Source organism: Penicillium roqueforti (assembly GCF_015533775.1).
Source record: "Penicillium roqueforti strain LCP96 04111 chromosome Unknown scaffold_09, whole genome shotgun sequence".
In the NCBI taxonomy this organism is placed as follows: domain Eukaryota; kingdom Fungi; phylum Ascomycota; class Eurotiomycetes; order Eurotiales; family Aspergillaceae; genus Penicillium; species Penicillium roqueforti.
Genome location: NW_024067573.1, coordinates 84,424 through 110,484, shown reverse-complemented (window position 1 = coordinate 110,484; position 26,061 = coordinate 84,424). Strand labels below are relative to the sequence as shown.

Below are 26,061 nucleotides of genomic sequence, written 5' to 3'. Positions count from 1 at the left end.
GATGGGATGATGTAGTTGTATTTGTTACATTGTTACACATTAGTTACCGCATTTGCTGACATACAGGGCTTTTTTGATGAACTTATTTAATTTGCATCAAAGTCATATTTGATTAAGAATGAATCCTCCATTAATCAAATACGCTTCTCTGGAAGAAAGCAACGATTTTACGTGCAGCTTCTTTGCCAACCAGTGGATCCAGCTGCTCGACATCCATGTTGGCGATATCACTAATATTGTCCGTTTCGATTATCAGCCGCTCTAAAGCTTGGGGCGTAACACCCGGCACAGCTCGCAGCATGTCTTGTGGAAGAACATTGAAGGTACGGTGCTCAATCCCAGTGGCAGCCATGACGTCAGCAGAGCCAAGCGAATGAGATATATCAATATCGAGGCCTAGCTGAACTGCGCGGAGTGGATCTGGCTCCTGGGCGTTCTTTTTGAGCTCTGCAAAAATCTCGGCTGTCTGGTAAGGGGACGAAGACCAGATGATCTTCAGGCGTGGGAAGGCGAGAGTAAGGAGCACTATTAGATGCTGAGCGGACTTTGGGTTAGACGGGTTGGCAAGCGAGCTGCTGCTAGTGGTGGTTGCAGTGCCGGAAGATGAGAAACCGTAATCTGTCATAAACGTGGGACCTGTTGGAACGGAGGCGAACGCATCAAACGTGAAAGATTTGTTTTGATCGAACTCAATCAATAGTAATGGGCTCTTGTAATACTGGAGCATTGTCTCGGCCTGGTTGTAGAGACGGCCATTCTTGAGAGAGCTTATGAGATCACGGATCGATTTCCTTTCGATACAAATGTCTGGAGTGAGAATGTAGTCACCCACGGTGAGCTGGCAGGGAATTACGACCATGTTGTTCCCATGTAACAGAGATGGTAGGGCACTTCGGAATTCCCGCACATCAACTACAACCCGAGGAGGGGATGCTGTAGCCGCCAGTCGTCCTCCTCCGGCAATACGAGTGTTGACGGTCCGGAGGAATTGCTCCTGGGGGTCTTCAGCCTTTTTGTCATGCGTCAAGGTGACTGCCATGTTCTGAAGATCAGGTTAGTTAACAGTGTGAAGGATGCAGCAGGGTAGCTTACCCCCTTCTCTTTGATCAGCTTTGTGAATGAGTCTTTCTCTCGTCGGACAGCACTCAGATACCGCTGTTCCTCGACAGAACCACCATAATACATGAAGTAGACCTTCACACTTCGCCCTGAATGGGAGCTGCGATATACCTCAACCCTTCGAATGAATGCGGGATCGGGTTCGTACATGATAATGTATCGCGGACGCACTTCCTCGAGTATATGCTCATCCATGTCACCGTCGTAAGGGTGTATCATGACCAGATCGTCCATATCATACAATTCGTAGAAATCTTCCATATCCTCCAACTCATCGATAATAACCTCCTCTTTCTGCGTTTCTTCCACGCCGGTGGGCTGAATCTCACTTAGTAAGCTGATGACCTGACCGGGCAATTCGACTTCGGTTTGGACACTGCTATTTGGCACACGACCTGCAGCCGAGGTAACTGCACCGCCGCCACGTACTCGACGACGTTTGTTTGGGGGAGGCCGTCCTTGATGCGCACTCTGGGCCGCTGATGACTCGGAGTTTCCGGACCTATCGTCCTCGCCTGACTGAGACAAATTCTTGTTGACATTTGAAAGAGACCTCTTCCAATTGAGATAGTCTCGCAGCCGACGCCGCATCATAAGCTCTGCAGAAGGCTTGTCATCACTCGGATCATCATGTTCTTTGGGCTCGGACCCTTGGGCAATTTGGGCATGCATGGTGGCAATGTACTCGCGAAGCTGGGTGCATATTCGCTGATCACTACACATAATCAATATGGTGCTATTTGATTGATGCATTCTCGCAGGATGGAGGTAAGCATCGTGTTCGATTTCTGCAAGGACCTCTGACAGGACACTCCACTTTGGGAGTTCCTCTAGAACTGGGTTCAACTCAGAAGAAAATGTAGTTGAAGATGAAAGGCGAGTCAGTTCGTTGTTCAATTTGCCTTGGTAGACTCGCGATTTCGCCGTCTGGAAAAGAACATGGGCAGCATCAAGGAAAAGCCACGGAGAGTAATTATGTCTGTTGGAGCCGGGAGGCGGAGCATGCGCAGACACAATAGTATCAAGGTACTGCACAAAAGATACCGCATCATAGCTGAGCAAAGCACTGCAGAGCTGTTAGTATAGAGAAAGGGAAAGACGCATGAGAGACACACTGAAGGACTGCTCGTAGGCTTGTCAGGTCGGCAACGATCTGTTTTGTCCTGAAGCTCACACGATGCCAGATTGGGTCTAGTTGACGTCTGATTATCATATCGAAATTTCTGTGCAAAGCACTGTCTAACGTCCACTCTTCCATATCCAGCCCGGTGTTACTCTTCCTGAGCTCAGTAATACTGATCTCTACGCATTCCAGGACAGCATTCTGAATTTCCCTCATTTTGTCGCTCATGGGAACTTCCAACTCAATCACTTCTGCCTTGCGATTTCCTTCTAGGGACTCAGCAACAGAAACGTGGAATCTAGGCCACAAGGAGGCCTTGCGTAGGAAAAGGTTCCGCAGCATGTTAGCCAACGGGGCAAAGCCTGTAGTGAATGGCTCCGGTGAGTCCGAGAATGCTTTCAAGAAGCCACTCTTGTTCGACTGTCGGTAAACCCTGATGATGAATGCTTCAAGAGATGTCGCCAAAACCTTGTCAGCATGCAAAATGACCATCCCGGTGACTTTCTCGGGATCAAGAAGTTCTAAAAAGATCAGCTAGTGATTTGAGCCATTATACTAGCATACATACTGGACAACAAGTCTACAACCAATATTCTGGATGTCACACTCAAAATACCTCCTTCGCCATATATTCCTTCTCTGGTAGTTTGTCAATACGCCGTAATTGACAATGGTAGAACCGAGAAACCCACCGCATTGGCACCGTAGCTTTCTCGGTATTGATCACTTTTAACCCCCTGCCGAGGGGGGACTTGCTGGTAGCATAATGCTCCGCCAATGCTGAGTTCGGGATCCATCAGCTTCCAACCCCAGCATCCGACCTGGGATGTAAACCAATCCACATACCCTCTCCGATCCACTCATTCTCGCGTTCATCTGCACCCACCACCAGGACCAGGTTGTTTCCCGCCGCATCGTAAAAGTGGAGGAGGTTTGATATCAGGTGTAGAAGCCCCAGGCCTCGTGCAAGAATGACTAGCTCATCTTCGGCGCGTAGTTCGGTGAAGAGCTCTTGCTGGTATTGCTTAATGGGGGGTTAGCGGGAAGCCTGGGCCGAGTTGATAGGATACTTACCAGTGGTAGAGACAGCTTCACCGGCACATTGGACCGTTCTGGAGGCATTGGGAGCACTTCCTAACGCGTTGAGGAATGAGGGTTCTGGTCAATGAGATGTCGCGCGATCACGTGTCCTGGTGCTATGATGTATGACGTAATGAATTGATGAACGACCTCAGGTCCTTCCAAGGTTGCTTGGAAGTATACGCAGCCTTTTTGAGGACAAGAAAAATAAAAAATAGTATATTTTTTTGGTGATTTGGTTTGTTTCATAAGTCTCAGGCAGCTACTCTTCGTTTGTTGGTGCTGGAGCTAGTTTTGGGTCATGACCCCCGCTATAGATAGTTACACTCGACAAGGACAAGTTGCCTGGAATGCCAGAAACTGCTACTGAATGAAGTACAGATAGATAATAAAAATTTTGACCAAGGGTCTCTTAGTTGGATGACTCGTTCAGTTCCTTCGCGCGTGCCTCGAGCTCCTCTTTCGAAGCCTTGGGAGGCATATCTACAAAGTGTCAGTCGCGAGCCTATATAGGTCTGGTTCCCAACTTACTGTCTGGAATCTGAGGTCCCTTTGACAAGAAATCCGCCGCGGTCGCTTTCTGGGTTTGTTTCTCTGGTTTCTTCTCGGCCTCATTGCTTCCCTTTTCGGGAGCAGATGGGAAGTCTGACGACTCGGGGATGACCGGCATTTTGGAGATATAGAAGAGCTCCTTGTTGAGTAGTCGCTAGCTAATACTAGCTCTTGTTCGCCGGTAAATAGAACAAATAAATCTTGTAACTTGGTGATGGTGAGTCGAGGAAGCAAGTGTTGAACGGCGGTTGGATGTCTATTTTATAGATCTCAGGAGGGATGACGTCGGTGGTCGAATTGCAACAAATAGCATGATAGAAGTTGCCTAGACACGTATGAGGGGAAAAGAACAACATATCAATATGATTTGATTTGATGGCTACGTTTAGTGGGTACCGGGGATAACTTAGGGGGCATGCACTGGTAGCTATGATTTGATTGAAATGCAATATAAACCTCATTGCAACAAACATAGCCGATACTGGATATATATAGTCAAAACAAGATAGATAAGTATTGCTAGTCCAAAGAATATTCCCGAGGTCTTCTATACATTTAATATGCTGCATACATCCTATTTCTGGTCAGCCATATTGACACACCGCATATTCACTTAGTTAACTAGCTCATCTTTAAAATGGTTCCTTCTTGTATGACATAGAACACCATTGAAACGAGCACGCTAAACCGCATCCCGCTATCCTCGTCACTCACGAAGATCATGTCAGCAATGTTCTATCAATTTGTATTTTTGAAACATCAAAATATCAAATAGAAAGACTATCAAACAATTATATAGTGTAGCCACACTTTGAATAGTACAAGAGAAGTACCACGTGCCGGTATGGCGGTGTTGCGGTAGGGCCAGGTCACTCCGGTGTATTGCGCCCCGCCTACGCCTTCTCACCTCCGGTTCATCCTCTCCAACTCTCTAAGGCAACCGCCGGTCGGCTCCTCTCTAACACCCCGGCCTTCGGATCTAATCAATCGATTATAAGGAAACCCTGTACCCTCCCCCACTACCGTGTCCGTCGGTGTGTTGGCGCTATTCCATCATTCGAAGATACCCGCCCGGCTGCAATCCATGGATCCATGGATGTGTGCTCTACTCACGTAACCACCCTTCGAACTATCACCTTTCCCCTCTCCATTTAGTGGGGGACCATCTCGACTCACCATGCCCTCCATCCTCAGTGATGCCGACAAGGAAACTGTTAAGCGGAATGTCCCCAAACCCGCCAACAAGATCCTCGCCGTAGCTGTCGCGCGACTCTACGTCGCCTACCCGGATGGACAGAAATGGACATATACCGGAATTCAAGGGGCTGTTGTCCTCTGCAATGACCTCGTGGGAAGGACTTTTTGGCTTAAAATAGTCGATGTCTCGGTAAGCGGTCCATACTGCTGTTGGAGATAAGAGTAGATGTGCTGACAATGCGTTGTTGCATGCAGCCCACTGGCAGGGGCGTGATCTGGGATCAGGAGATCTATGACAACTTCGCTTACAACCAGGACCGAACCTTCTTTCATACATTCGAGCTCGAAGCCTGTCCCGCCGGCCTGTCCTTTGTCGACGAGAAGGAGGCCAAGACCTTTATTAAGAAGGTGCATGAGCGCGAGAAACATGCAAGTAAAGAGACCACTAAGACTCCTTTCGCATCTACTCGAGGCCAGGGACCTGCTCCTGTTACCAATGGGAAAGTAGGACGGTCTTTGTTTGGCAGCTTGTTACATCGTTCGAGCCCAACTCCCAGTGCACCACCGCCGACAGCACCTGCGCCTTCAATACAGATTGCTCCTCCACCTCTGACACTGTCCCCAATCACACCATCAGCTAAGCCGGATTTGCCATTTGATACGAGTGACCCCTCTTGGAAAGGTTTGCTGGATGAGCTTAAGGGGATGGGAATTACCGAAGACCAAATCGCTGAGAATTCCGAATTCATCAAAGCTTGGATTGACCAGAAGCAGGCGGCAGCGGCTGAGTCTGTCCCTGCTGAGGATCAGAATAAACCAAAGGCTGCTCCTCCACCGCCACCTTCTGCACCTCCCGCTCCGAAAGTAGCCACGATCAGTCCTCAAGACACGGGTTCTAGCTCGACAAGCAGAAGGGGACCACCGCCGCCGCCCCCATCACGGAAAACACGTTCTGAAGCACCAGAGGAACCGGTTTCCCTCCCCCGTGAGCCATCTCCGCCTGCGCGAAGATTCAACGCGCCGCCTCCATTTGCAGACGCAGGAAAATTCGCTGAGCCCGCTGGCCCTGTGCCTCCGCGGCGTCCACGCGCAACTTCGAACGTCAATGCTGGGCCTCCGCCGCCGCCAAGACCACCGAAGACACCGATGGACGATAGTCAATATATTCAATCGAGTCAATCTCGATTTGGGGTACCACCGCCTTTCTCTGGTGATCGCAAGGTGTCTGTGCCACCGGCACCCCCCAGCCGTAGCCCTGCACCAGGTGGACCTCCTCCTCCGCCGCCTCGCACGGCGAGCCCAGCAGCACCACCCCAACTGCCCCCCAAAGTGCCGCCCATGAGCATTACAACTGGGCCTCCTCCTCCACCCGCCAGAGGCCCCATTTCACCCCCACTTCCACCCCCCCCAGCGCCTCGACCCGTGCCAGCTGCACCGTCTTCTCCTGCGGCAGCTCCTCCTCCCCCACCCAGAGGACCAATACCGCCTCCCCCGGCCCCGCCCTCGGCTCCTACGTATTCTCCTAGCATTCCTCCACCACCTCCGCCGCCTGGCTCTGCAGCACCCGGTGGCCCCCCGCCCCCTCCCCCTCCTCCGGCGCCTGTTTTGGGGGCACCAGGTGGACCACCGCCGCCGCCTCCACCTCCTGGGGCGCCTGGAGGTGGTGCTGCACCACCCTTGCCAAAGCCCGCCGGTGGACACAGCGATCTGCTGGCGTCCATCAGAGCTTCTGGCGGCCACGGAGGCGCAGGCTTGCGCAAGGTCAAGGATACGGAAAAGAAAGATCGAAGTAAAGCTTTGGTACCCGGTGGTGCTAACGAGTCATCAGCTACAAGCTCCAACGCAGGAGGCGCCCCTCAAGGTGGTTTGGCCGGCGCATTGCAAGATGCTCTCAACAAGCGAAAACAGAGAGTCAGCGGAAGTGGTAAGTCAATCCCAACACGGAAAGGCGGATCTATATGCTAACTATGTTGGTAGATGACGAGAAAGACAACGACGACGATTGGTGAGCAGTTAGTATTCGTGACTGTTCAAGTATTTCGAGATACAATTGGCTTTTGCGCATTCTTGCGAGCATTGAGCATTCTGCTTCCTGGTCCAGCGTTTTGCCTAAAAGTTTGGCTTCAAGTGTTAACAAAAGAGGGGCAATGCACTTTGTATATAGCTTTCATGGTAGATCCAGTGGCGAGAGATAGTCTCAGTACGAGGAAGTATATGTTTTAAATTCTCTTTCTTAGTCCAATGACACCGGGGGCCTCCACATGTTTATGGCCAGTGGAGTTTAGGTTACACCACCGTAATAATCCTCCCTCTCTTGGGTCTTTGCCCGTTGAAATTCTGTGCTCTATCTTCCGTCTTTTGGATCCTATTGGCCTCATATCAGTCAGCCAAACCAACTCCAAATTCCCAACAACTATGAGGCGATTGAGGCAAACTTGAATCAATGCAGTAGGGAGAAGGGTGATGGTTGATTGGGCACTGAGCCGAGAAGGAAGTAATTTGACTTGACCAATTGATAGTAATTTGGTACGTAGATAGAATCAATATTCTAATTCTCATAGTACAAGATATGAGGAATAGTGTTTTCCAGTTATAGTTCTGATTCTCGGGTCAAAATTGTTCCGGGAAACGGAAAAAATGCGTATCTGATCTGATCGGGAGAACTTGCGATACAGCTCGGTCGATAATTCAGAGACATGCTGTCTCCGAGGCTGTCTGCGCCTTCTGCCTCTTTATTGCGCTTTCTACGATCGCAGTCTGGGTTCTCAGCCGTACCATCAGCATGCGCTTATCCGAAGCGCCTTGCCAGCCGCGATAAAGGCTTCTCGACAGGACAATTCTCGAGCTGGACGCGTCTCAATACTCATAGCCCCGCAACACTTGATACCACACTATGCAGCACTCAGTATGGAAGACCAAATTCCACTAGAGCAACAATGCCGCCGCCATTGGTGCCTACGCAGCTGAAATTCTCGCGTCATGCATCAACCAAAAGCCGACCCTTTCTCCGACGGCTTTTTGGCCTCAAGCGGCATAAAGCTTCCGACCACAAGGATCAAGGCCCGGCTGGCCCTGGGCTTATGGATGAGGGAACGGAGGGGATGTTTAATATTGGCCGCAGCATATCAGCTAAGGCGTCAAATGAACTGCGAATTCGATGCACGGAGTTTGATATCAATGGAGACGTTACACTCGTTAACGGAGAGTTCCGGAAGCAGGAGCTGATTGCCAAGGTTGGTAAAAAGGTCTCGAGTCTGAGTTTGACATTTGCTAACCGGTGCATCACGATTCAGTATGGCCTTCTTCCCCGAGATCTACGTAAGATTGATTCGTCGACTCTCCCTCATATCCTGGTACGACCTAGAGCAATTCTCATCAATCTATTGCATCTGCGCGTCCTCATCAAAGCGGACCGGGTACTCGTTTTTGACGCGTATGGATCAACAGACTCATACATGCAATCGCTGTTCATCTACGATTTAGAAGGAAAGCTCCGCCAAAGGCAACCCCAGGGTGCCAGTCAACCGCTACCGTACGAGTTTCGCGCGCTGGAAGCCGTCCTCATTAGTGTCACGAGTGGCCTAGAAGAGGAGTTCAATGGAGTGAGAGATCCTGTTGTGCGGGTTCTTCGTGCACTCGAGGAGGACATTGACCGAGATAAGCTCCGGCATCTCTTGATCTACTCCAAGAAACTGGGTACATTTGAGCAGAAAGCTCGCCTGGTACGAGATGCCATTGATGATTTGCTGGAGGCGGATGATGATTTAGCAGCAATGTACCTATCTGAGAGATCGGTCGGCAAAGAGCGAGAAGAGGATGACCACCAAGAAGTGGAAATGCTTCTGGAGTCATACCACAAAGTGTGCGATGAGATTGTTCAGGCCAGTGGAAACTTGGTGACGAGTATTCGCAATACGGAAGAAGTGTAAGTTGAATCGTTCATGATATGCAAAGCACCTCTAACACAACTCAGAGTCAAGGCTATCCTTGATGCCAACCGCAACTCGCTCATGCTCATGGATCTCAAATTCAGCATTGGAACACTCGGCCTCGCAACAGGAACATTATTCTCCGCTCTCTACGGCATGAACTTGAAGAATTTCATTGAAGAATCGGATTTCGGTTTTGGGGCTGTCTCCGTGTTCTGCTTTGCTCTGACTGGTGTCGTCTGTGTCTACGGTCTCTCCAAACTGCGCAAGCTTCAACGCGTCCGCATGTGGGGTGAATCCGGCGTGGGAGGCTCCACCTTCTCCCCGCTCTCCCCGAAGCGCAGCGCGCTCGGTGGGAATCGGACTAACTGGCGTGCCGATTCAATCGAACCGGTATGGGGAAGTCTCCCAGGGGAGGGCCGACCTGAACGCCTGAGACGCCTCAAGGAGAATGCGGCTGCGGTTGCAGCTCAAGCTGCATCAAAAACGACACCTGCCAACTCCAAGGCTGCTATGCAAGCATCAGCCACGGCCTCTAACAACGCTCGTGCGGAAAGTGGCAGCAGTGGAAAAGAGGCCGCTTGCCCCGAAGATCATATGAAGTCTGATGCCTGATACGTAGTGATTCAAGTATGTCTTGACGGTTTGATTGCGTTATAATGGGAGCCTAGGCGTTGTGATTTGGATCTTCAACTAACATTTAGCAACGGAGTTGAAGAGGTCTGTAACATTATTGTACATTAGCACACTCCTTTCTCTATTCCCCTCGCTATATGTTTATGTTTTGTTTAGGTGTGAATAGATCTAGAGCATATATGATGACATATTAATGCCATTTGTCCCTATCATTTTCCTTGAAAGGGGCCCTCCTGTTGGAGCCAAGTACTTGCTGATCTTCCTTGGCAAGCTATTAATATACCTTGTCCCATGCGCTTCGTCCCGGGGTTATTTACTATATGGAGTTATCCTTCTCTCGTTAACCACCGAGGCAGCCTTATGAAGAATCAGTTGTTAGCTTCGAGGTTCTCTGAAGATGGTTAGTGACACGGTTTCTTTTCGTTATCAATACTTCGGCCATTCTGGACTTGGAACGCTAGCTTTAGGGCGTTGCTGCTGTGCTCTACATTCTTTGTGCTCTTGCCTTCAGGATATCGTCCAGGAGGATTGGGCTCGTTTTCTGCTATTAGAGAGTTTACCAAAAATGTACTTGAATCACGAAAGGTAGGATAGGTAGGTAGCAGTCATCTGTGAATGCTATTGGCATCTTCATTTGAATATCTTATTAAGCTTGGTGCACTGTCCCCTGTCCCCGGTGAAGACTCTTCGTCCGTTCAACCCAGAGCTTAGCAGCTACCCGAATGCCACCATCTCGGGAGCACTCACGCTCAACCACTTCCATAATCTTCTTCAGAACAGCATCTTCTTGGTTTCTTTTCGTTAGAGAATCTATAGACCCCGGGTTCTTTAGCCACTCGCTTGTGACCTGCTGTCGACCTCCAATCAGCGCCATGTTAATCGCTCCCGGAGTGCGTAGCCATGTCTTCTCAACATCGAAACCAATTTCCTCGGCAAGACTCATTGTTTTTGCAGCGAGAGATCCAATCATCGAATTCAGAAACCCGCTCTCGGCCTTTTCTTCGATCTTGATTGCCCGAAGTGCCCTCAAATCACCAGATGCAGGCTGTAGATTCTGTTCGATCTTATCATCGACTTTCCTTGCGACAGGGTTTCCATTCGCACTCTTTTGTATTGGACCACCCTCCTTTGGCGGGGGATATCGATACGACGAACCAGCAAGTGAACGAGAACAGCATGGAACCACAAAAAATGGCAATGGCGATGAGGGATTTGATAGGGCGGCCATTAAAGGGGTCCATACTGTGAGCTCATCTGCGTGGTCGGAGATGATGAATGTATTATCCGGGAAATCGCCGGTGTGTATCGCCGCTCCAATTTGTTCCAAGTCCAGTACATCCCCAAAAGGCCGAGGAATGAAGATTCTCTCTTCCAGACATTCCTGTATCTCTGATGGGAATGTTTCCCAGGACTTCCGACGGCAAGCGTCAAAGCCTAAGCCATTGTATCCTTCCATGAGAAGCACGTATACAAGGATACCATTCCCACAAGCCAGGTCCACGAATCCTGGGAACGGCGCTGTGTTTTCCAATAGCTGCTCTTGTTCTGTTGTTGGTATAGCGCCGTACATGCTCCTCCACAGTTCAATTAGGCACGCAGCGAGAGACAGCTGCTCAAGGGCTTGGTTGGGTGACTCAAGTTGTTCAACCCAATTCTGGCGCAACTTTTCTGCATACTGGGCTTTCAGCCGGGCATATGTGTTTTGAATGAGATGTACTGAGACAATATCCCCGGCTTGATCACCTCGCTCAACCCAGTCCAGGCTCACATTTCTAGAGGTGAGTCGGCGTTCCATATTAACGTTTTAGATGACCAAATATGGCCGACAGTTTCAGTGAACTGCTCTCTCGGGGGCTGGATGGGTCCCCCAAGGGCTCGTTTGGGTCAAGGAATTTGCTGTCCACGGTTTCATTGAATGATGGTGTATCAAAGAATATTGTGTGGAAGCAAGACATGGTGGCATGGATATTTGCCTGGCAGAATATTGGACAACTCGGCTCACTTGAAAGAGTGTAAACAAGGCGGAGAGAAAGGCGGTGGACTCCCTCTCTAGAAGCATTGGATCGAAGGTCAGAGAGAGGGCTGAGTGGTTTATACTGTTCCAAGGCTATGATCGACATGGGTTATAACAAGCGACAGAGGCTAGCATTTGGCCAAGTTGCAGATAGAGAAATTGAATGTATGCAAAATATCCTGTAAGACAAATTGATAGGTAGATCAGGTGTATTCCCATAGTACGAACTGCATGTGCGCGTCAACCCGCGGTAAGACCTAGGACGGCAGTCATCACTACACAATGCTGAGAAGGAACTATATCTAGCTCAATCTCCCATTGAAAAAGAAAGAAAGAAAAAGCAATCAACCCATCAAACCAAAATGAAGCTGATCCAACAATCCCTTCTTGCCCTAACTCTCCTCCTCCCAGCAACCATAGCTGGCCACCCTACCTCACATCCTCCCGAAGAACTCCAAGCCCAAAAATACAACTGGACCTTTGACCTATTCCACAACAAGCACTGCGTTGGCACTGCAGTCAGCTACGCGGGACAGGGGTCCTCGGGCTGCCGCACCAACCTCGAGAATGGAGTTGCGGAGGCTCTCATCAACGTCAATATCGATCGGAGCTGTAAGGTGAAATTGTTCAGGGATAAGAAGTGTTCACGGCATTCGATGGTCGAAGAGATCAAGACTGGAAGTACTACAAAGTGTAGACCCATCTCACGGAAGAAATCCACAGTCTTGAGGTATCTTGTCAGTGATATGTTGATATCCTTGCTGGGCTAGGGATAGATCAAAAGATAATCTAATGTTTAATATACTGAAAGCCGAATAGTTGCACATGGACAATCTTCCGAGGTTGGAGGTAGAAAAGGTGATAAGCCTGTTATCGGGGTCCACCCATGACGCAAAGAGACCCAGACCTGAACCTGTGCCGGATTTCACTTTTCATTCCGTCTTCTTTCCTTTTCACTAGATCCATTTCAAATAATATATAATGGCTCCCCGATGCTTTATTATCCGCCACGGCGAGACTGAATGGTCGCTTAATGGTCGACACACCGGTGTCACCGATCTACCATTGACAGCCAATGGAGAGAAGCGCATTCAAGCAACAGGCAAAGCCCTCGTCGGAAACGACAGACTAGTTGTTCCCAGGAAGCTCGCTCATGTGTAAGAAACAATTCGTCGACACCGATGACCACTATTCCACTCCAAAGGCAACTAACAAAGCCGTTCTAGCTTTGTCTCCCCCCGCGCCCGCGCCCAGCGTACCCTAGAGCTCCTCGAGCTTGGCTGCCGGGGACGAATGCCTTGGGGTGAACAAGGGAAGCCCGAAAACAAGGAGGCAATCCGGACCGAGGCTGAGGTTGAAGTTACGGAGGCGGTGAGAGAGTGGGATTACGGGGACTATGAGGGGTTGACGAGTAAGCAGATCCGTGAGCTGCGAGTTGAAAAAGGCGAGGGGCCGTGGAATATTTGGACCGATGGGTGTCCCGGTGGAGAGTAAGTGATTATTTTCTTCGTTGTCCTCTGATTCTAGGTCTTGCTTCCAAGCTATGCGTTGAACATTGTTCGGGTGTAGTCTTTCCATGCTAACATCCATTTCCCTCCTGGCAGATCCCCTGAGGATGTCATTCGCCGCCTTGACGCTCTGATCGATGAAATCAAGAACAAATACCAGCGTCCCTGCTTCGAGAACCCAGATAATCTCAAGGGCGATGTTCTTGTTGTCGCGCACGGCCATATTCTGCGTGCTTTTGCCATGCGCTGGACTGGAAAGCCGTTGACGGAGACAACACTCATTCTCGAGGCTGGTGGTGTAGGCACACTCAGGTAAGGCTGGCTCGGCCTTTAGGCAGAGATAAATCACCCACCTGCCGTAGTATATGGAGCACAGCTAACATGACTGGAAATAGTTATGAACACCATAACATCGATGAGCCAGCGATCATTCTCGGTGGTCAATTCGTTGTGGAGTAAGAAAACACCTCATTTGGATAGAGAGAGCATAAGAAGAAAGGGAGTCATATCTCTGCTGTTGGGTTGAACATTGGACATATGTTAGCACACCAAGTCATGGAAATTATTACCGACAGCCCATGAAGCATCACAACTACGATCAATCCGACTCACCATAATCATATCAAATCAATACCAAATCATAATGATCCATCAATTCAATCCTCATCACTCTCCTCCCTCTTGATTCCCCCCTCTTCGGAACCAGCCTTCTTCTCCTTGTCCGCATTTCCCTTGACCCCTTCCTCTCCCAGGATTTTCGCAGACGCCATAAAAAGCGCCGCAGAATACCCGCCTAGGAAGCGCATGTCCCCTGCCTGCACGGCGGTCATGCGGAGTAGGTTCTCCGTGTCGGCGAGGTTGGCGTTGAGCTGTGCGAGCTGGGAATGGAGGTGAGCATATTGCCGCGATTTAGCAGCGGACATAGAAGGGGTTGAGGCGTTGTAGTTGTAATTGGGGGTGTATATAGTGTTTGGGTTTGCGTTGAATGTGTGGGTTGCTGTTGTGTTGTAGTTGCCGTTCCCTGGGAGGATAGAGGGGCGGGAGTAGGTGGTGTTAGATTCTTGGCGGCAGTGGATTGGAGGGGGTGGCATTTTGTTTATAATTTGGAAACTGGCTCAAGTGGGAGATATGGTTCTGGGTATGGTCTTGCTCGCGTGAAGGTTGGATTTTGTTTTGAGGTTGTGTTGGTTATCGATTATTTACTATCAGGCAATCACGTGTCGATACAGATATACTTCATTTTATACAGCATTCGAATATCTCCTGTTCATTCATTAAAATAGTACGTACTTGGATGGTAATAAGCTGTAACAACCTCAACGGTATAACGGTAAGGTCTATCAATTTGTGTGCTCCTTGGAACAATAAAGTGCTGTTCAAAATATGCAGCGAAACGGAACACTGCAGTGCACCCTTCATTAATTTTCTCAGCAAAGCGCGAACCCCATAAGCAGATCACGACACAACTCAATGAACCGAATAAATTCAATCCCCGCTCTTTTGGAAGCGCCAAGACCAGACCGAACCACAAAATCAAAGATGAGGCCATTTGCATCAAGCCAAGCCGAATGAGAGACAAGGAAAAAGACACGGCAAATGAAGGAAATACCCGGGGGAGCGAATGATGATGAACAGACAAAATGGAGACAATAGGCGTATACGAGTCTAGATGGGAGGAAACGGAATGCGCCAGCTGATAGTATACAGTCATGCAGAGAGATGAAAAGGTGGGCAGGGGAGCCAACGACGACGCTATATCGACATGCTGTAAAGATGAAAAAAGGAGGTAGGAGGAAGAGAAACAGCAAGGATAAGGATGTCCCAGTCTAGGCTCGCGTAGTGGCCTCATTAAAAATCGATAATGCCGCGAAACAGGATGAGTATCGATGCAGAGCAAAATCACACAAAAAAAGACAAAACTCGCACGCGCACCTCGTTATCCCAACCACACTCCGAAACAAAAAAAAAATGAAAAGATGAGCAACGAATACCCCTATGTCCCTCATGTATATGTAAAGAAGCGAACAGCAGAGTATTAACCAGTGCTTCAATAGCACGGGACCGAAGAATAAAGTCCCAGCACAATGACACCATGATGCAAAAAGGTCCAAACATGACCAATTTCGGCGGACGATGATTGTCTAAGCCGAGGAAAAATGCAATGCCGAAAAGGGAATTCAATCATGGAACGCCGGTCAGCTGTTGAGAAAAGCGGGATTTTTTTTCAAAGGATTTTTTTTAGCGAACGGGCGCCGCGACCCCCTGGCCGCCGAGGCTGACCTGACTACTGTGAGATGAGGGTTCGGAATCAATATTTGCACTTGCTCCACTGTCACCACTCCCCGCGCTGGCGCTCGCACTTCCGGTCAGATTCTGGTTTTTAGGAAGGCCCTTAGCGGGGAACGCGTTGCTCACCCCATAGTGTTGCTCAACTTGCTGCGGCCCTGCCGCGTTTCCTTGTCCCTGAGGATAGCGCGGCACCGGCGTACGCATGTTACCAGGAGGTGATGGCTGGCCATTGTTAGGTCCACCAGAGGGGCCAAGACCTTGCATTGGAGGGCGACCCATCCGGGGCCCTCCTGGGCCAGGGGGTCCCGGGGGTCCACCGAATGGAGTCATAGGAGTCTGGCTGTTTCGCCGGCTCTGTGGAAAAGGTCGAGGTGGGTAGTCGCCCATGTGGCTAGCCGTTAAAGAATTGGCTCGAGAATCCGCGTGCATCTGGTTTCGGTCAACGGCTCCATATCTGTTGGAGGAGTAGCTCATCATGGGGTTGTCCATAAGTGAATCATGGAGACCCGGGATTTCTTGCATCACACGGTCACTCGTGCGTTTTCTGCCAAAGTAGCGGTTGAAGGCTGATGAGGAAGGGCGGCTGCCTCCAGAAGGAGCAGCGCTTACACCAAATTCTGGGTTTTTACGCAACTGGCTGTGGCTGGGGCCCTTGCGCCCTCGGCGTGAAGTCATGCTCATCATGTCGACACTGTCGGGGTCGATGTGAGGAATCGCCATGGTATCCATCGGGTCAAAGTAATCCTCATCTTCTTCATCGAAGGCCGTGGCAGGGCGGGAGGGAGCCGGTCCACGACGTCCTGGGCCCGGAGGACCTCGGCGCATGTTCATTTCCTGTTCACGCAGCTGTAGCTCACGTTGGCGAAGAGCCAGCTCTCTCTCCCTCAATGTCAACTCTGAAGCAGGGCCAGGTGCTGGTTCGGGGTACCCATTTCCATTCTGATGCGGTATACTCGGTTCGCCCTGCTCGTCGTAGACAACCAAATGGCTGAATTCCTCAAGTCCCTCCAATGATGGGTCGCGCTGAACTCGGTTGGAGGGTGGCATCGGCATCGGTCCGCCTGGGCCCCTTGGCATCATACCAGGGGGTGGGCCTCGTCTTTGTGGCGGGACCATGCTCATGCTTGAGGGTGTTCGACTTCCCCGCATAGATGGCGGGCCACCATTCATCATAGGCCGCTGCTGTGGGGGTGCGGAAGACAATCGGGGAGGCGGCTGACCCATGACCGATGCAGGGGGTGACTCTTGCCGGGACTTGTTCTGGTTTGCGATATTGATGTGATGTAGCATTGCGTACATTGTTTCAATCCGGGGAACGCGAACATTGGACTCGATTGCCAACTTGATTGGTGACCCTAGGAAAGTCTCAACCTCCATGGGGCGTCGGCCCTGGAAATCTGAGTACATTGTGGTCGGGGGTTCCATTGCAATCATTTTTTGGACCGTCTTATCCGGGAAATCGCTGGGGAATGAGCAACCGTGCGCAGAGGCCAGCTCCATCATCTCGTCGATCAAGCCCATTATCAGTGGACGAACACCGGTTTTTTCGAGGAGTTGTGTATGGTTTGGGGTGTCGAACAAAACACTTGCGGGATGGAACGCGATCGGGCTGGGAGACGTTTAGCATGCAAAGTTTGGATTCGAGCGGATCGAAAGGAACTCACCCTATCATTCGGTCGAACTGCTCCTGTCTGATATTATCGGAAACCTTGCAGTCGACCTGACCGGAGTTCAAAGTCATTGCCAATGCCGCCGCCATGTCGTTCTGGACTGATGTCGGGATGGAGGAAGATTTGTTGGTTGCGCCCACGTAAATCTCACTCGAGCTTAGATGTTCGAACTCGCTGGGGCCCGTCTGGGAGATCTCCACATTGGAAACGAGAGAAAGGATGACATTGGTAGGGTATCTTTGTTCGAGATGGGCTTCAATGCCGAGGGTATTTGTCGTATTCACCAAAATACAGGTGTGCTGGGGAGTGACGACGGATTCAATGACGGAGGCAAGGTCGTAGACGTCCGGCAAGGCTTTCACGCAGAGGATGACATAGTCATAGGCATTTTCACGGGATGAGGCGTCTTCGGGAGCACGAACAACTAGAAACCGGGACAAGTCAGCCGGGGGCTCTGGCTAGGGCTTAGGCCGAGTGTTGATATCGAAATCTCACCATGTCGGGGTTTGAATCGTTCGTTGCCGAATGCTTTTGATCTGCGGAGGGAGTTAGCCATCTGGCTGTGACACAGCAACCTAGATACATACTTGAACGAGACACCGTATTGAGACACGGCATCAAATCCGGATTTCCAGACCAGCGTAACGTCGCAGGAGGCTGTCGCCTGAAGTCGCCATGAGAGAAAGGCTGAGATCGCATTGCCACCGACTACACAGACTTTCGTTAGACGACGAACCATCTTTTTGTGATATCCCAGACGTTAAGATTTAGGCGGAAGTTGAACTCACCGGACAGGATGCGCAGACGTGGAGGAGGAGCCATGATCTCTCAAATCTGGAAGGAACTGGGTGGGAAAGTCCCAGGTCAAAAGGTCTAGGTTCCCTATAACACGAGAAAACGAGAGAACGGAGGAAAAGAGCGAAGGGGGATTGAAAGAGGGAAGAGGGAAGAGAAATTGAGGAGGAAAAAAAGGGAAGGAGAGTTGTAATCAGAGGAAGGATGAAATTCGAAATTCGAATGGAAGTTTAGACCGGGGGGGGGAAAAGACAGGGTTGTCCACGTTCAAGTTTCTTTTTGCCGTGTTATCTTTTTTTCCTCCTCTCGATTTCTCTTGCCTTCACGCTTTAGGAAGTAAAATAATAGACCAAAACGATTGAATGCGATCGGTTATCCAAACCTCTCTTTTCAAATTTTTTTCCCTTTTTTCTCCTTGATACTTGGAAGTTCTCAATGGTCGTGGATCCCTCAGTCCGGAAACGGAAATCAAGGAGCGATAAGAATATTTTGACGGAAAAGAGATGGATGCAGATGTTCTTAATCTTCTTCTTGATCTACTTCCTTGGCGTCTATTTGGATATACACTCTTGAGATCCATCCTGCTTACTTCTACTCAACATCCTACGGGTATAACCTCCATATCTGGCTATTTTGCGGCTGATATATGGAACAACAATTAGACTGAAGCTTGTCCCGTAGACTATATACTCGAAATACATACTTGGTAGACACACATGGATGGTCAGGCGCAGATATCGCCAACTCAATTATATATAGCAATCTATATTTGCTAGCCTTGAGAGTTGGGCATGTACTACGGAGTACATATTGGTGCCTTGATAGTCTGATGCTATAATTAACTTTAGTTTCCTTTTCCGATCCGTACAGAACAATACCGTAATTTTGAAATTGACTTTGCCTTTCCCAAAAACGGCCTCCCCGATCTGCTTCTGTCCTTGTTTTCCCACTCTCTCGCTCTCTATGTTGTATGTTGTACTGTTCTTTTGACGTCTTTCGTTAATTGGAGCACTCCAACGACGCGTTTTTTGCCGCGTCGGTGGTCTCGTCACCTACCTCCACTCCAAAAACCCACCTACCTCGGCCGGAACTAACATTGGGCAAGATATATAGTGTCAAAGTACTCCGTACTCCAGATTCGTCCAGAATAACCTATAATCGGGAATCCCGCCAACAAAGCGAAGTACTTTTGTACGTGCCCAGGTGTTTTCTGGAAACATGGACCGTGGGTTTATCTTCCAGTGTAGTCTTACCGAAGTAAACAGCATACACCTGTATCTCCAGTTCCTCAAATCAGGACGGCATATCGGGCACATTCTTTGAACCATTCCAAGGAGATAGGTCTAGTTCGGCTCCCGAATCCCATACACGGCATCAACTGTGCATGTATACGGTACCTGGGCCGGTACCTGGACCGGTACCTGGGGGTGGTTCGGACAACATGCAGATGAACGCATCAATTTTGTATCCCTGATCGACATTCAATCGACGACCGGACTGATGTACCACAGGACATGGCCACAGGGCATTGTGCATCGTATGTTGTACGACTTGGAACAACGGTAGGAGGGGTCAAATATCCCGTCTTCCTCCCCACCGCGACATTCTCTTGAACCTTGGAAAGAATGTTGTGTTTATGGAAGAGGTTATCGGGATACAAAGAGTAAAAAGGCCATCAACCCCGATACAAGGAGATTGGCGACTTTTGATCATTTCAGACTCGTTCAAACTGCCCGACTAGGAGATATCGATAGTTCACCAATGGGTCCTGCACAAGGCGAGAGGCTGAGAGAATAATTACAAGGGATGTCCAGGATCGACTGTCCACATGCCTTAGAAGGGGGAGGCGGAGTTGATAATCCCAACATACCAAAGTAGTGATCGACGCGCGTGCCGAAGCAATGATGCTTGCAGCTTGTCCGACCGCATCAAGGGATCGGCCCCAAGTATCTTTCTGACATCGGGGAATTTTTTTGGGTTCATTCAATCTGCTAATGACATAAAAATAGGTTTAATATTTTACGGCATGCTCAAAGAGTGTGAAATGCAGGCATGGCTGCAATGGCTGCAATGGCTGCAATGTGTCTTCGCTGTTCCAGCTCAATATTAAAGGGCTAGAACATGGATCACATATCAAGCTGGGGTCCAGATCTCTGGGGGGAACGGAATATGCAATATAATAATAAAAACTGCACGAATAATAACCCGTTGTGCAGGTGGAACCACATTGATGACAGTACATTCGACACCTCTCTTCCATCTTCCTTCGGAGCCGGAAATAGACACAACTCTGTATACTCCGTATTCTATTGCAATATCTATGTATGTTGTACACATTCAGATGAACTAGGGTATGAACCACGTTTGCGGAGATCCGGAAACAGATCTTCCTATATAAAAGCCATCGTATTGCTCAGCTTCAGCCACAATCGGTCTTATGAAAGGTTTTACGGTAGGGGAAAGCCACAGATGTCATGACTGCGCCCCAGCCATAGGCCTGAAATTGGACTCCGTATATATATGAAGTACCCATAATATTAAATACCAAGTTTGACCATTAATATCACTGAAACCAAGTTAATCTCACAGGGGCCCCCGACTACCATCTGCAGTCGAATTCCCTCGGAACATCACGGATGTAAAATAAAAAGGAGAGAAAAGCGTGATTGGAATTTGTGAATACAGAAAACACTTTGTACTAAGAGGGTCGATCAGAGGTTATGATAGGCTAATGGCCCTGGGCTGATACGATTGAGGGACGCTATTTCTTGTTATGTCTAGTTGATTAAGCTAGCGGAGTTGAGATAAACAGAGCTATGGATTCCGTATATTGTACGGAAAGATTGTACGGAGTAAGTCGGGGTGACGGCGAAAAGACCACGTTTGTGCGTGGTCTTTCGAGGGGAAATCGTGGTCATTTCACCCAGCGCTCGCGTTAGACCATTAAATATAATACTAGCTAAGTTAGGTTTAGCGCCCTTACAGGAATAAGTATTCATTATATATCAACGCCCTCGGCGCGTATATCATAGATAAAAGATATATGTTGAACAAAAGAGAGGCTGTTTTGTATGGTACGAGCAGTAGGATACTGGACCAAAGGGTAAAATGAGTGTAATTTGTGAAAAGGAGGGTTCTCCTCCGAGATCTAGTTATCTTGGTATGTGTTTATATAATCGCTACACGTGGCTGCTGACTACTAATATACCACTAACGTAATTCACATACGAGCCGCCACCACATACGACCCGCCATCTCCAAAACACATAGTAAACACCATATTTGACAACCTGTGTATCTTAACAACAATGTTATTCCCTGGTCTAATTATTCTTAGATAGCGATCGATAAGGATCTTAAACTCGGCATCTTAATATTAAGGTAATCAAACCTCTACTTTATTATGGTTTCGAAAATTACATTGTCTAGAGCTTGAAATATCTTGAAATATATATATCACGATCACAAAGTCATAAAACTTATCTAAACTTAGTAAAGAGGCTAGATATCACCTAAGAAGTATCGAGCTATAAGAAAAACCTCTTATAGACCACCGTTATTGAGATATCAGGTTGTAATTTATCACATTTACTATGTGTTTTGGAGATGGCGGGTCGTATGTGGTGGCGGCTCGTATGTGAATTACGTTAGATATAAGGAATGTACAGAAGTGCGTTATTTGAAGTTACGGATTGATATCGAAACAGATATGTAATGACATAGATGTTCCTTCCCGAGCCTGTGCAGGTTTATATGTGTTTCCCTCTTGTACGGACCTTTATCCGTTATAGGATAGGTGAGGTAAAGCTACGTATAGAGTACTCGAGAGATCGAACGAGGGTAAAGGATTAGTCAGTTCGCGCTAGTTGTTACGAGCCAATTCGATTCAGAAGAAAAGAGTGCAATTCCAATCAAATTCTAAGTACGAAGAAGAAAAGGAAAAAGAGAAACTATCTGAGTGCGCGTTCTTCCCTTCTTATACCCTTGCGTTTGTCTCGCTTAATCTCGTTCGTCCTTAGGAAGGTGAAAGGGCATAGTCGTTCCTTCCTCGTTTGGCAAGTACGAGGACGTGACCGCTCCTGCCCCGTTTAGCAAGTACGATCCTTCTCAGATCGTCACACTAGTAACCAAGGGGGCAGTAGGGCTTAGTAAGCTAGATTAATAGCAAAAATACCTTATTAGCAGGACATATATAGGATATAGATAGTAAGAAAGGGACCGTAACCGTCGAAACGTTCGGCGAGTAACAGTCGGGGCGATAAAGGCAACTTTATAGACATACGCACGGCGATATCAGTCATATAGAGGGAGCTAGACCCAAAGAGGCACGCTAAACCGAAATTAGTAATTCGCCGTCACCGCAGAGTAACTCCGCGATATACATAGTTAAATCGCCTCTGCTAGGTACGTACATATACACCGGATTTTAGGCCGAGCGAGATGGCTTTCCCTTTTCGCTTTCGTGCTCACCCCTTGCCGCTCTTTGCTCACTGAGTACAACTGAGCACGCCCTTAAGTATTACATAATCATTAAACTTGCACTTGCTCGCTGAGCATCGCCTGATCATTACATAAGCTGGATGAACTCGCTCACTGAGCGTCACCTGAGCAAAGTTGGAACAGCTAAGTCAGCAGCTCACCTCAATAAAATGCACCACGCTAGCCATATCCCAATGCAGTCGTTCACCTAGCACTCTTGCCCGTTGTCCCCTCAACGAAAGGCTGGCGTTATTAATATGGCGGTCGATCCTGAGTTGTTTCGCCTCTAGTTGGGAGGCAAATGTATAGTGGGACCACATTTATTGGCATTACTATTCTACGGCTATACCACTATTCAGCTCGTTAAGTCTCGTATTCACGATACCATCTCTCATTGTTGCGGGAAATATCTAACCCTCTATTTTTGGTTCTACAATATTGAGGAATATCTTAGAAAATTTCAGTCAAATGGTTTGTAAATCCAATTTAGTGTTTTATTCATGATTTTTTTTTGTCTTGATTCCTAACGGATTATCGCTCTTGCTGCCGCCACTTGCTCCTAGGAATAAAGGAGACACTCAACACGGCGAGGACTCATTCTCGATGGAAGCGTCGTGAGTAGTTCCTTTTCACCAAGTTCAGGTTCAAAAGTCTTGAGTTCAAATTTTCAACTGGACCGATCCCCGTAGTGGTTCTTCACCGGAATGTTCGTCATGGTATCGAGATCTAGGTTCCTGTGGCAAGGACTGGCTCCTACCATGCTGAGTGTCTGAATCGTCCAGCTCGATTGAATTTGATTAATATCGAATGCAGACTGTCGCGGTAGGACCAGGCTGATCTTGCATCATAGCAATTTGGCCGATCCCAGCGTTTGACAATCAGCTGGAGTTACCGGCTATACCATCCCTGGGGCGTTGAATACTGGTCGTAAAGAAATCTCCCAGTGCGGAGAGAGTCAGTGGATAGAGGGCCGTTATTGTCTTCAGCTGGATGAGACTCATGTCGACTTTGATCTTAATATTAGTGTGAAAGCAAGAGCGTTGATAGACTGATCAGTCGGTGTTCTCCACGGCTAGTGAGGGCTAAGTCCCCAACGCAATCACCGATGCGGTTATCCAGCTCCTCCGCTGTGCCAGCACCGAGGAATAAATGGCGGCCATTGATGAAATCTCCAGAACGACCCAGCTTTCGTACGCGTCTATGTTTGCTGCTGGAGCTAGTTTCTTGCTCTGCAGCTTGTTGATGAGCACGATAATATTCTCGTAGCCGGCAGCTTTACTGTTTAATCCCATGCAGGAGCAGCGGGTCAGGAGACACGAACAAGAGATTGCCCATACCAAAGTATCCGCCCAAGCCAAAGAGAGGTTTGAATAAGAGATGAATTCTAGAATTGAACTGGATGCGAATGTCCCTATCCAGTTGAGAAATTGACTAAATACAAGGTCATGAATCGTGATTCGATACTGGTTCATCTAAATATATAAAGCACTACCCCAACCCCAGTTTTTAATCCGACCTCTGCGCAAATCGCAACTCATTTCTACCGAAATCGTAAACGGACACCACATTCTTCAAAAACGGCACACCCAGAATGTTTAACATGATGCCCTCAAACGCCACACGCTCCGACGCCACTAAACTTGAGACACAGTACCCATCACCGGTCTGATAAATGAGATCCTGTCCATCGTGATAGAATGTCTGGTCTCCAATTTGTACTCCAAACATCGGTGGCTGTGCATTACAGTTGACGACAGCAACTCCCAGCGTCTCATTGTAGATAGCTGGCGGATTGAACAAGGCATTGATGGGATCCGCAACCACAGCAGGCAGATAGCTGTAGTCGTTCCCGGTATCTGTAAATACCTGGAACTCCATGCTGTTGGTAGTTATGGAGGTCGTGCTCGTGGTGAGATCCACTTTTGTTGTGGATCCAAATGTCACAGCAGACACGGTAAAAGCCCAATATGATCGAGTGCGCTTGCCAGAGGTGAAACTGGGCGGAATGTTTTCCAAAATTTCTACGGGAACACTGGCAAATTTCGGATCATACGCCACCGGCGGTAGATCGCCCAAAGTGAGGTACCCGCCGAAGGTTGGCATAGAAAGGTTTCGCGGCGTGTGTGCGAGCGCAATGCTGAAGTAGGGTTCTGAAACAAGGCCCTGTTCGTACATGGTGTTGAACAAGGGACTGTAGCATTCACGATTGAACCAAAATGTTGTATTGTCGGTATGGTCTCCTGGATGTGCGGAGGTGAGGGAGGGATAGGCGAGGCCTAGCACGCCGCTGTTTATGCCGTCGCCCATGGGATTGCTGTGGCCGACGATTCCGACGGCTTGTCCGGGGACAGTAATACCGGCTAATGTGATGTCTTCGTAGGCCATGACTCCGCTCGCTATACCATTGCCGTATTGTATGCCGAATATTTTATTGGGGATCAAACGATAGGTGTCTGATTCGTTGTACCCTGGGGAGACGTGCTGGCAGTCCGCTTGAGGGATCTCAAGGTTGGTTGTTTGATTGATGCAAATGAAGTCATTTCTGACAACGTAGGTGTCGCTGCTGCCTGTATCGACGAGAAGCTTGAATGTCTGATTGGCGAACGTCACGTCGACGTTGAGTGTTGTGCCATATTGTGCTGAAAGCAGCGAGGCTGTATTGCTGGTTGTGTGGAACGCAGTTTGAAATGTTAGGGGAAAAGTCAATTGACTCGCTGTGACGAGAGAGGGGAGCTTCATTTCGGAATTACTCGGTGGTGCGGTAAGATTGTTTAATCAATGTAACCTTACAAGTCGAACTAACCGCGCTTTTAGATAAATGAAGAGCTTCAGGCTACCTCATTCTGGCTTTCATTGACTTGGAAAGGTTCTAAGCAGAAGCAGCAGGCAGATCAGTATCGATTGGCGCAAAGGCCGCTCGTCTATTTTTGTTGTATTCGTTAAGCCCCTGTTTGGTCCATTTTTGCTGCCTGATGTGCAAGGTCGCTCTGGAATGGCTAGTTATAATCCACCATAGGCTCCGACATGATGCATGGACAATTGATTCCTCGCGTTTATTGAGAGAGGACACCCACAACTCCGTACCGATCGAAGAGACCCTGTCTGCGGACAAAACACCCCATTCACAATCTCTACTACTTATAACACTGAGAGCTACGAATAATACAAAACAGCGCCTTTTCATCTATAGGCACATTTCTAATTGATCAATTCCACATTTCAACTGGGTTTAAAGTGTATTTGACAGTCTGTCTTCTTCTCTACTAGCAGCAGAGCTTGCGTGAAGTTACAATATTTCGATGACTTGACTGACTTCTGTTTGAGAAGAATGAGCATCACTTGTCGATACTTGGATCGACCCTTTGATTATAGTCCACTTTGGTTTTCAATAAACCCCGAACGGAGGGATGTGGGAAGGCATCAATAGTGTAAGGGCATGCAGCTGCAGCTGCAGAAGTGCTGACACTCCATTTAGTTGCTGTACTTCGGACGCCTGACCTCAGATCCAAAGTCGCATTGCCGGTAGTATCACGATTATCTTCAATCGGTGTAAAGAACTGTATACTTCTATGTAAATTGATGTGGATCGGCATTAAACCGAAATTGAATTAAAGTGTTCAATAACGCGCTAAATTGTCTACCAGCAAAACGGTAGCCTTCATCTAAATAA

General features: G+C 48.6%; 10 protein-coding genes across 10 annotated transcripts; 4 read left to right on the top strand and 6 right to left on the bottom strand.

Annotated features, from left to right (window-relative positions):
* Positions 1–130: 130 nt before the first annotated feature.
* LCP9604111_4378 (ssDNA endodeoxyribonuclease RAD1) lies at positions 131–3,364 on the bottom strand (the record flags this gene model as incomplete). The annotated part of the gene is made up of 7 exons (XM_039072070.1): positions 131–1,042; positions 1,093–2,185; positions 2,235–2,763; positions 2,811–2,881; positions 2,935–3,022; positions 3,089–3,266; positions 3,317–3,364. 7 exons carry the CDS (start codon positions 3,362–3,364, stop codon positions 131–133), a joined length of 2,919 nt encoding a protein of 972 aa, XP_038929420.1.
* A 370-nt stretch (positions 3,365–3,734) lies between these two features.
* LCP9604111_4377 (uncharacterized protein) lies at positions 3,735–3,992 on the bottom strand (the record flags this gene model as incomplete). Its single annotated transcript, XM_039072069.1, has 2 exons — positions 3,735–3,805; positions 3,854–3,992. The coding sequence occupies 2 exons, from the start codon at positions 3,990–3,992 to the stop codon at positions 3,735–3,737; spliced, it is 210 nt and encodes a 69-aa protein (XP_038929419.1).
* Positions 3,993–5,051: 1,059 nt separating this feature from the next.
* On the top strand, positions 5,052–7,080 carry LCP9604111_4376 (WASP family protein; the record flags this gene model as incomplete). The annotated part of the gene is made up of 3 exons (XM_039072068.1): positions 5,052–5,261; positions 5,327–6,995; positions 7,049–7,080. 3 exons carry the CDS (start codon positions 5,052–5,054, stop codon positions 7,078–7,080), a joined length of 1,911 nt encoding a protein of 636 aa, XP_038929418.1.
* A 927-nt stretch (positions 7,081–8,007) lies between these two features.
* On the top strand, positions 8,008–9,615 carry LCP9604111_4375 (CorA family magnesium transporter; the record flags this gene model as incomplete). The annotated part of the gene is made up of 3 exons (XM_039072067.1): positions 8,008–8,304; positions 8,365–8,996; positions 9,045–9,615. 3 exons carry the CDS (start codon positions 8,008–8,010, stop codon positions 9,613–9,615), a joined length of 1,500 nt encoding a protein of 499 aa, XP_038929417.1.
* Positions 9,616–10,282: 667 nt separating this feature from the next.
* trm44 (tRNA (uracil) methyltransferase) lies at positions 10,283–11,431 on the bottom strand (the record flags this gene model as incomplete). Its single annotated transcript, XM_039072066.1, has 1 exon — positions 10,283–11,431. One exon carries the CDS (start codon positions 11,429–11,431, stop codon positions 10,283–10,285), a length of 1,149 nt encoding a protein of 382 aa, XP_038929416.1.
* A 581-nt stretch (positions 11,432–12,012) lies between these two features.
* LCP9604111_4373 (uncharacterized protein) lies at positions 12,013–12,420 on the top strand (the record flags this gene model as incomplete). The annotated part of the gene is made up of 1 exon (XM_039072065.1): positions 12,013–12,420. One exon carries the CDS (start codon positions 12,013–12,015, stop codon positions 12,418–12,420), a length of 408 nt encoding a protein of 135 aa, XP_038929415.1.
* Positions 12,421–12,631: 211 nt separating this feature from the next.
* LCP9604111_4372 (histidine phosphatase family protein) lies at positions 12,632–13,617 on the top strand (the record flags this gene model as incomplete). The annotated part of the gene is made up of 4 exons (XM_039072064.1): positions 12,632–12,807; positions 12,877–13,140; positions 13,255–13,470; positions 13,554–13,617. The coding sequence occupies 4 exons, from the start codon at positions 12,632–12,634 to the stop codon at positions 13,615–13,617; spliced, it is 720 nt and encodes a 239-aa protein (XP_038929414.1).
* Positions 13,618–13,814: 197 nt separating this feature from the next.
* LCP9604111_4371 (DASH complex subunit HSK3 family protein) lies at positions 13,815–14,249 on the bottom strand (the record flags this gene model as incomplete). Its single annotated transcript, XM_039072063.1, has 1 exon — positions 13,815–14,249. One exon carries the CDS (start codon positions 14,247–14,249, stop codon positions 13,815–13,817), a length of 435 nt encoding a protein of 144 aa, XP_038929413.1.
* A 1,147-nt stretch (positions 14,250–15,396) lies between these two features.
* On the bottom strand, positions 15,397–17,939 carry LCP9604111_4370 (ketopantoate reductase family protein; the record flags this gene model as incomplete). The annotated part of the gene is made up of 5 exons (XM_039072062.1): positions 15,397–17,056; positions 17,112–17,541; positions 17,613–17,653; positions 17,705–17,825; positions 17,906–17,939. The coding sequence occupies 5 exons, from the start codon at positions 17,937–17,939 to the stop codon at positions 15,397–15,399; spliced, it is 2,286 nt and encodes a 761-aa protein (XP_038929412.1).
* Positions 17,940–23,897: 5,958 nt separating this feature from the next.
* On the bottom strand, positions 23,898–25,130 carry LCP9604111_4369 (pepsin-like aspartic protease; the record flags this gene model as incomplete). The annotated part of the gene is made up of 1 exon (XM_039072060.1): positions 23,898–25,130. One exon carries the CDS (start codon positions 25,128–25,130, stop codon positions 23,898–23,900), a length of 1,233 nt encoding a protein of 410 aa, XP_038929411.1.
* Positions 25,131–26,061: the final 931 nt, after the last annotated feature.